We start from the raw sequence: 10,158 nt of genomic DNA, 5'->3' as shown, positions 1-10,158 counted from the left end.
ACGTTTGACCATTTGGAGAGTCAGTGCCCCTAAGCGTTGTACAAGGTGAGCCGTATAGTGTTGAAGCTTCCTTTCCTCAGTTTTAAACTCTCAGAAGAGAAAAGGTAAGATGACTGTGGAAGTCTAAATAGTGGCTCCCATCTGGGGGAAGAGGAGACTGTGATTGGGAAGAGGTCTGCTGAGGGCAGGTTTTGGAGGCACCAGCTCAGTTCAGTCGCTCAGTCGTGTCTGACTCTTTGCAACCCCATGGACTGCAGCACGCCAGGCCTCCCTGTCCATCACCAACTCCCGAAGCTTACTCAAACTCATGTCCATTGAGTCGGTGATGCCGTCCAACCATCTCATCTCTGTTGTCCCCTTCTCCTCCTGCCTTCAGTCTTCCCAAGCATTGGGGGTACCAGTGATGGTTAATCTCTGGATTTAGTATTCAGTGTATTAACCTGTTTGTCATTATGTAATTCATTAAGCTATAGGGTTATGTTGTATTCACTTTCCTAAATGTGCTTTTTTAAGGATTTTTTTCCTGTGGTTCCTTTTTAAAATCTGTATTGAATTTGTTACAATACTGCCTTTGTTTTATGTTTTGGTTTTTCAGCCACAAGGCACGTGGGAGCTTAGCTTCTTGGCCGGATCGAACACTCACCCCCTGCCTTGGGAGGCGAAGTCGTAACCACTGGGCCATCAGAGAAGGCCCTCCTCTCTGTGCTTTATATTCCACAATAAAAGGGCTTAAAAAGAAAAAAATAAAAATAATTGATCGATTTATTAAAAAAGGAAAAGAAAGAAAAAGAAGAAGTGATGAGAAGAAAGAAAAAGAAGTGATGAGAAAGCTTGTGGTGCTGACTGAAGGCAGAGAGCTTCCTCCACAAAAAGCGGAAAGATACAAGGAGCCTGGATCCTCGAATGTCTCTTGAGCAGAGCCAGCCACTAACATGGAGCACGTACCTCGGACTCTGGCAGGAAAGAGGAAATCTCCTTCCTTCTTTAAGCTAATATGGTTAGGAGTTTCTTGTCATAGCAGAAGTAGCATTTCACTTTAATACACAATCCATAACTTATAAGCAGAGTACATCATGAGAAACACTGGGCTGGATGAAGCTTAAGCTGGAATCAAGGTTGCCAGGAGAAATATCGGTAACCTCAGATAGGCAGATGACACCACCCTTATGGCAGAAAGCAAAGAAGAAATAAAGAGCCTCTTGATGAAAATGAAAGAGGAGAGTGAAAAAGTTGGCTTAAAGCTTGACACTCAGAAAACTAAGATCATGGCATCTGGTCCCATCATTTCATGGCAAACAGATGGGGAAACAGTGGAAACAGTGTCAGACTTTATTTGGAGGGGCTTCAGAATCACTGCAGATGGTGACTGCAGCCATGAAATAAAAAGATACTTACTCCTTGGAAGAAAAGTTATGACCAACATAGACAGCATATTAAAAAGCAGAGACATTACTTTATCAACAAAGGTCCATGTCGTCAAAGCTTCGGTTTTTCCAGTAGTCATGTACAGAGGTGCAAGTTGGACTATAAAGAAAGCTGAGCACCGAAAAATTGATGCTTTTAAACTGTGGTGCTGGAGAAGACTCTTGAGAGTCTCTTGGACTGCAAGGAGATCCAACCAGTCCATTCTAAAGGAGGTCAGTCCTGGGTGTTCATTGGAAGGACTGATGCTGAAGCTGAAGCTCCAATCCTTTGGCCACCTGATGCAAAGAACTGACTCACTGGAAAAGACCCTGATGCTGGGAAAGATTGAAGGCAGGAGGAGAAGGGGGCGACAGAGGATGAGATGGTTGGATGGCATCACCGGCTCAATGGACATGAGTTTGAGTAAACTCCGGGAGTTGTTGATGGACAGGGTGGCCTGGTGTGCTGCAATCCATGGGGTCCCAAAGAGTTGGACACGACTGAGCGAGTGGGCTGAACAGAACTGAATCCATGACTCGTGCCTCATAGGCCTCTGTTCCATTCCGAGTCGTCACCACTCTCCTTCTGAAAAGCTAGGCAAGGATCCCGCTCCACCCCTACACCTGCCTCCTCACTGACCTTTCCAAGACCTGCAGGAGAAGGCTCTTCCCAGAGCCCCCTTCACCTGTTGGTTTCGCAGACTGTAGATGAGGGGGTTGAGCATGGGTGTGACGATCGAGTAGAAGACCGACACCACCTTGTTGAAGCTGATGGAAGAGGCCACTCTGGTGCGGACGTACATGAAGAAGAGAGTGCCGTAGAAGAGGCTCACCACGGCCAGGTGGGCCGCGCAGGTGGAGAAGGCCTTCCTGCGCTCCGCAGCCACGCGGATCTGAAGCAGCGTCCAGACGATGCGGCCATAGGACGCGGCGATGACCGCGGAGGAGGCCAGGAGCACGGCCAGGGAGACCAGGAGGTCTGCGGTCTCCTTCGGGGCCACGTCCGAGCAGGCCAGGGCCAGCAGAGGCGAGGCGTCGCAGAAGAAGTGATCAATGACGTTGGGGCCACAAAACGCCAGTTGGGACATGAGGTAGATGGGCAACACGGGGATGAGGAGGCCCCCCAGCCAACAGGCGGCTGCCAGCCGGATGCAGGCGCCCCAGGACACCAGGGCCCCGTACCGGAGAGGCAGGCAGATGGCCACGTAGCGGTCGTAGGCCATGGCGGCCAGCAGGAAACACTCCGTGGCCCCGAGGAAGGTGAAGATGAAAAGCTGGGAGAGGCAGCCAGCGTAGGAGATCCTCTGGCCTCCAGCCACCCCAAGGAAACCCGCCAGCATCTTGGGCACCGTGACTGAAGTATACCCGATTTCAAGGCAGGACAAGTGCGTCAGGAAGAAATACATGGGCCTGTGGAGGCGGTGGTCCAAGCCCACCACCACGATGATGGCCAAGTTCTCCACCAAGGTGAGCAGGTACATGGTGAGGAAGAGGAGGCAGAGGAAAAGACGCCTCTCAAGCACCTCGGCGAAGCCCACCAAGACAAACTCCGCCACGTGGGTCCGGTTGGGGGTGTCGGGCTGCATAACGGAGCCGTCTCATCGCCTCGTAGGTAAGGACAACTCAGGGAGAGCCTGTGAGGTGCTGGACTGAAGGATCTTTCACTTCCGAAGAGGGAAATAAAGTCAAGATGCTCACCTTAACTCTCAAGAAAAAAGAAAATGTATAGCCTGTGAGGGGTTCCAGAAATTCCAGGACAAAGTGAAAAGTGCTAGACAGAAATGAGACAGAATATTAATGGGGAGTGCAACCCATCTGCAAGAATCAGAGAAGTCTTCCAGGAGAAAAGGCTGGCTAAATTGGAACCTGAAAAAGAAGCATAAGTTGGTGAGATAAAAGAGAAGTAGAGAAGTCATAGAAAAAGGATAAAATCTCAGACTTCAGAAAGAACAACCTGCATCCGGGAAACTTCCAGTAGATGTGGTTTACCATGGGAGTTAAGAGCTCAGTTTCCTGGTCAAGCATCCCTGACTTCAAATACAAAAAAACCCAGCTAACAGTGTTGCGGTGAAAATTCAAATCAGATAGTCCCTCTAAAGTATTTATCATGATTGGGTTAATAAATACTAGGGGGTTCATACCCTTCAAGTCCATTCATGTTGGTGCCAAAGACAAATTTTCATTCTTTTTTATGGCTAAAGACTATTCTGGTGTGTGTGTGTGTGTGTGTGTGTGTGTGTATACTTATCATTCATCTGTTGGTGGACACTTAGAGTATTATGCTTAGTGAAATAAGTCAGAGAAAGAAAAACTGTACATGTTATCACTTATGTGTGGAATCAAAATAAAACAAATGAATGAATATAACAAAAGAGAAACAGATTCGCAGACACAGAGATCAAACTAGTGGTTACTCATGGGGAGAGAGAGGGAGGGGCAAGTTAGGGGCAGGGGATTAAGAGGTACAAGCTACTAGGTATACAGTAAACAAGCTGCAGAGCTATACAGCTTATTTATCTCTGTAGCATACAGCACAAGGAATATGGCCAATATAGTAACTATAAACGAAACACAGTCTTTACATTGTGAATCCCTGTATTGCACACTTGAACTTGTAATACCGGGCATCGGCTATACCTCAATAAAAGCACATACATACCTACCACAGGAAAGTTTTTAATGTTGACTTTATCCTGGAATGTTGTTTAATGTTGTCCTTCCCTGGTGGCTCAGACAGTGAAGCATCTGCCTATAGCGCAGGAGACCCGGGTTCAGTCTCTGGGTCGGGAAGATCTCCTTGAGAAGGAAATGGCAACCCACTCCAGTTTTCTTGCCTGGAAAATCCCATGGACGGAGGAGCCTCGTGGGCTACAGTCCATGGGGTCACAAAGAGTCGGACACAACTGAGCTTCTTCACTTTCCTTCTTTCTCCTGGAATAGATCATAGAGAAGAAACGACTTCACTGACCTTGAGAAGCAGGCTAGGACAACATCATGAAGTAACCAAGTTAAGAGGTAGGCAAAGGGTAACAGAGAGCCTTGAAGAGTTCTCAGCACAGCAGTGATGCAGAGAAGGGGTCAGCACGCTGTGCCGAAGCAGGTCTGGAAAGGAAGAGGCCAGTGGAGAAGAGTGGCTATTTTAAAACTCGGACACTCTTCCCATTAGAAAGTGGGACCAATAAAAAGGAGTGAAACCGGCTCATTTGTAGAGGTGTGGACGAACCTAGAGTCTGTCATGCAGAGTGAAGTAAGTCCAAAAGAGAAACATGTCATATATTAATGCGTATATCTGGAACCTAGAAAAATGGTACAGATGAACCTATTTGCAGGGAGAAACGGAGGTGCAGACGTAGAGAACAGACTTGTGGACACACGCAGGGAGGGAGAGGTTGGGACAGATTGAGAGAGTAGGGTTGGCATGTATACCCAACCGTGCATGAAATAGACAGCTGGTGGGAAGCTGCTGTGGAGCCCCAGGAGCTCGGCTCGGTGCTCAGTGATGACCCAGATGGTGGGATGGGGCTGGGAGGGAGGCTCCTGGGGAAGGGCATATATGTATGCAGATCATTGCTTCACATTGTCGCACAGCAGAAACCAACATAGCGCTGTAAAGCAATTATCCTCCAATTCAGTTCAGTCACTCAGTCGTGTCCGACTCTTTGCGACCCCATGAATCACAGCACGCCAGGCCTCCCTGTCCGTCACCAACTCCCGAAGTTCACCCAAACTCATGTCCATCGAGTCGGTGATGCCATCCAGCCATCTCATTCTCTGTCGTCCCCTTCTCCTCCCGCCCCCAACCTTTCCCAGCATCAGAGTCTTTTCCAGTGAATCAACTCCTCACATGAGGTGGCCAAATCTGTTTAATTTAAAATTAAATTTTTTTAATTTTTTAATTTAAAAAACTTTTTAAATGTTTTTTAAAAAGAGAGAAAAGGTAGGGTCAATGGCCACTCCCCTTGATTCTGAGTTTTGTAGCTGCTTCACAGCAGCATGTATGCAAGCTTTATCACTCAGTCGTGTCCAACTCTTGGCAGCCCCATGGCCGCCAGACTCCTCTGTCCATGGGATTCTCCAGGCAAGAATACTGGACTGGGTGACAATTCTCTTCTCCAGGGGATCTTCCTGACCCAGGGATTGAACCTGGGTCTCCTACATTGCGGTGGACTCTTTACCGTCTGAGCCACCAGGCAAGCGCTTCACAGCAGAGTAGGATGGAAGAGATGCTATGGCAGTTTCCAGGCCTTAAGACCCAGCTTCCTCTGCCTGCTTCCTGGAGCCCAGCCCCCATGGCGTGAGGAAGCCCAAGCAGTCTGCAGCAAGGCTCAGGTGGGGAGTGCCCAGTCCTGACCTCCCACTCACTGCTGACCCCACATGCCAGCCAGGTGAGGGAGTCGTCTGGGGGACAGACCCTCCAGCCCTGGGCAGGCTGGCCCAGCTGACACCGGTGTACCTGCTGGGGCTTCCCCAGGTTGCAGATTTGTGAACTCAATAACTGAACATCATTTGTCAGCCGCGAAGCTTTGGCGAGATTTGTTAAACGGCAGTAGATAACGGAAAGCATTACATACTGGTTGTGTAACTTCGGACACATTAGTCAATACCACTGAAACTTTGGAGGAAAACAAATCATGTTTTGCCTGTGGTTACAAATGCCTGAACTGGAATTTGAATCCAGGTTTGCCAAGGTCTAAAACCCTTGCTCTTTCCTCTAAAAAATAATTGATGCCAGCCAGGTTCCCTCCGGCATCAACATTTCATGATTTCCTGGCAATGAAAGCTTGTAGAGATACAAAATCAGAAAGAAACAAGGTCAAAGTCTTCAGATTCCTGCTGTGTATCTTCCCCACACCTAAATCTGGTCTCCGACCTCCCCACAGTGCGGGGGTGGTGGTCTGTAAACACTGTTTTCATGAACAAATAATTGCACTGCGGCCCCAGATGCTTCATGCCTCTGTTGACTCCAGGAAATTTCAGAACACCATTCCCGCACACTTCGCCCCTTTGCAACTTGGCTTACAATGTAGCATCCTGGGCACAGTGCTCACCCTTCCCAAATGTCTTTTCTTACTGCACACAGATGCTGTACAAACCTGCCTTCATAGTAAAACTCTTCAGAAATGTTCATTCTTTTCCATAGTCATTAAAAGCACAAGATTTAGAGTCCAACAGATCTGGGACCAGGCCTTGGCCCGGCAACTCACTAGCCTGGTTGCCTCATCCATGAATCGTTAGTATCATTTCTAAATCTGGCCAGCCTTCCTGGTGTGACTCAGGTTTGATAGTCTCATTGTTTAGTAGAAAGACTTTTCTCATCCCTCCAGATGTGTATACAGATCAGACCACAAAAATGCACAGGACCCCAGCTCTGTGCCAGCTATACCAGAGGGGCATTCAGGCAGAAAACAGGTGCCCCCAGCATCCACCGTGGGACCTGGCCCAGAGCAGGTGTTCCTTATAACAGTCTCAGTTCTCTGATCCATTGCTTAGAGATAGGATGCCAGAACCTGTGGGGGCTTGCATAAAATCCAGATGTTACCTTGAAAGCACAGCTTTTATTACTCAGCTGCTGGTGGAGGAAGTTAAAAAGTAGGATATTTTAAACACACGCTCACAGCAAAGGCCCACACTTCCCTTCCTCTCTGTGAGCCGCTGTTAGGCGGCAGCCAGGCCAGGGGCTACATTCCCACCTTCTTGCCTCCAGACAATGACGTATTTCATTTGTGGGCTGGGACTTGTGTGTGGCATCACAAACTCGATGCACATGAGTTTGAGTGAGCTCCAGGAGTTGGTCACGACAGGGAGGCCTGGCGTGCTGCAGTCCATGGGGTTGCAAAGAGTCAGATGCGACGGAACTGAAAACTGACTGAATTGATGTGTGTGTGTGATTTTACTTATTTTTAATTGGAGTACAATCGCTTTACATGTTACGTTCTGCTGTATGACAACATGAATCAGCTGTATCTTTACATATATCCCCTCCCTCTTGAGCCGGGCTGGGCTCTTTAAGAAGCAGGTGAGCCTTGCCCCCTCTCTTCAGGCTAACTCCCTCCCTATTCACCGGCTTAGTTCAGGCACTTAACTCAGACCTCAGTGAGCAACAGGACCGCAAAAGGAGCCTGGCTCCCTGAGGAGACCTAGCCATGCGTCCAAGATCAGGAGTCGTGGAACTCCTGTAAAGAGCCAGACAGTGAGCGAGAAAGATGGGATTCAAGTCCCAGAGCATCTGACAGACACGTGTGTGCACCACACACGCGCGTGCACACACACACACACATGCACACACACACAAACGCGTGCCCGCACACACACGCACACACACACAAACGCGTGCCCGCGCACACACATGCACACACACACAAACACATGCCCGCACACACACACACACACAAATTCGTGCCCGCGCGCACACACACACACACACAAATGCGTGCCCGCGCACACACACACGCACACACATGCACACACACACAAACGCATGCCCGCACACACACACACACACAAACACGTGCCTGCACACACACACACGCGCACACACACACACACACACACTGTGCCATCTCATGTCACCAGATGACACACCCGCGCCCCTCGCTGCCGGCCCTGGCAGTAAGGCTCACTTTCTGCGCCTCAGGGCCTGGTTGGAAGAACCCCCTCGGGCTCCAGCGAGACCTCCAGGCTTAGGAACCGGCCTGGCTTCCTCTCCGAGGCTGAGAGAACGTTGTCAACCGGGTACCAGGCTGGGAACAAATGGCCCCCACGGGGAGGAGAGGATCACAGGGAACAATCTCTGAATCAAGAGCGAAGGCCAGCCCGGAACCTGAGCTGATTTAGTGTGCTCAAAAGGTGCTGCTCCCTTGGCTGAGGCTGTCCCGGACAGGTATGGAAAAACAGCTTGGAGCCCATGCAGAGAAGCTAAGATGGGTCCCTGCAGCTGTCGGCTGGCTCAGCTGTGTGATGATCCGGGTGGGAGAGGCTGGATTTCCCCCGATCCGGTTCTCTCTACCCAGCCTCCGGGAGACAGGGCCCAGGGGAGAAACAACTTGGAAAAAGAGCGTACTAAGACCAGACAATGATTTCAGAAAACAGCGACCGAGCCTCGGGGAGCGGGCAGTGGCGGTGGTGGGGACAGAGGCAGGCGGAAGGGGCTACAAGACAGCAGGGGCTGCCGGCTCTGCTCCCCGCCCCCTCTCTGCTCTGGGTCCCTGCAGGTGCAGCAGCAGTCACCCCACTTTCAGGCACACAGCCCCCGAGTTCACAGCACCGTCTCCAGAATCAGAGATGAACTTGATCCTGGCCCCACCCTGCTGCATTTTGGAGAAATTCCTTGTCTTGCTGAGCTTCCCTTTTTTCCATCCTCCAATGGAGGGCATGATAGGTATATATTTGCAGGGCTGGTCTAAAGATGGAAGGAAGTAGCATTAAGTGAAAGTTCAGGGCCTTGGCTCTTACTTCAGGCCCTCTGCCCACCTGCGTGGTTTCCTCCTGCACTTCCTTCAATTCTCCTAAACAAAGAGACCCGTTCTGACCACCCATCTGAAAATGCAGCTCCCGTCACTCTGACCCGCTGAGTGCCTTGATACTTTTGGTCACGGCTCCGTTGTCATCAGTTAGATATTTGTTTGTTTGTCTATAACACCACACACACAAGTCAGCCCCTTGAACACAGAGCCTGTGTCTGTTTGCTCATCACTGTGTTGCCAGAGCCACAAAGCATCCCTGGATGCAGTCTACGTGCAATAAATACACCAATATTTATTTGTAATAATTGTACATGTAAATAAATTGTAGTAAAAACCATTGGATACCCACGCGGAGCATTCTGCTGACCCAGAGAGCTGTTTCCTTTCCAAGCCCAGCCACCCGTTTGAAGGGAATGGGGCGGAGGTTGGGGGAGGAAGCCCACCAACACTTATGGAAGAGACATCTAGTTTGGATGCTGGAGTCACCTTCCTGCCAATCAGCTCCAAGACGGAAGATGCAAGAACAAAGCCGGTGTACTGGAGCAGCCTACTCTCAACCAGCCTGGGGTGAGAAGCGAGTTGAGTTGATTTTTGCATATAATTTCTTTTCTTAGCTACTAGAGTCAATTTTAGGGCTTCCCTAGTGGCTCAGACAGTAGAGAATCCACCTGCAATGCAGGAGACAAGGGTTTAATCCCTGGATCAGAAAGATCCGCTGGAGAAGGAAATAGCTACCCACTCCAGTATTTTTGCCTGAAGAATTCCATGGACAAAGGAGCCTGGCAGCTTACAGCCCATGGGGTTGCAGAGATTTGAGCTCCTGAATTTAAGTTTCCCAAAAAACAGTATTGTACCAGCTGTTCTCAAACTTCACTCGACCAAGTCCTAAGCTTCCCCAGTTGCCAGGTGGCTGCAGAGAGACAGAGGCACCCAGCACGTGGAGTTCCCATGAGCCCTGCTTCTCAACTAGGAAGTGGCAGAGTCCAGATGAGAACACAGCTGCATCTGACCACAGCCCACCGTCTTCCAGCGAACCAACTTCCGCGGCTGCTGGCTTTCCTGAAACCAAACCTGGTCAGTTACCTGGGAGTTCTCTCATTATTCCAGCTGCTTCAAACCTGAGTAGGCATGACCTGTCCCTCAAAGCTACTCACGGACAGCCTCCTCATGAAGGGGACAAAAGGGACGCGGAGACATAGCAAAGAAATGGGAAGGGGCTCCAGTCGTAGGTACAGCAGAGACCCCAGTTCCAAGGCAAGCTGGAGAGCCCCCTGCAGCAGCAAGAATCCAAG

General features: G+C 49.8%; 1 protein-coding gene across 1 annotated transcript; it reads right to left on the bottom strand.

Moving 5' to 3' along the window:
* Positions 1 to 2,035: 2,035 nt before the first annotated feature.
* On the bottom strand, positions 2,036 to 2,989 carry OR6Q1 (olfactory receptor family 6 subfamily Q member 1). Its single transcript, XM_055422778.2, has one exon. The coding sequence runs from the start codon at positions 2,987 to 2,989 to the stop codon at positions 2,036 to 2,038; it is 954 nt and encodes a 317-aa protein (XP_055278753.2).
* Between the last annotated feature and the right edge of the window lie 7,169 nt (positions 2,990 to 10,158).

Source organism: Moschus berezovskii, chromosome 14, assembly GCF_049115385.1.
Source record: "Moschus berezovskii isolate FMDL1 chromosome 14, NW_MosBer_1.0, whole genome shotgun sequence".
NCBI classification, from domain to species: Eukaryota; Metazoa; Chordata; class Mammalia; order Artiodactyla; family Moschidae; genus Moschus; species Moschus berezovskii.
The sequence above is the reverse complement of the archived record's forward strand: the minus strand, read 5'-3'. Positions and strand labels throughout refer to the sequence as shown.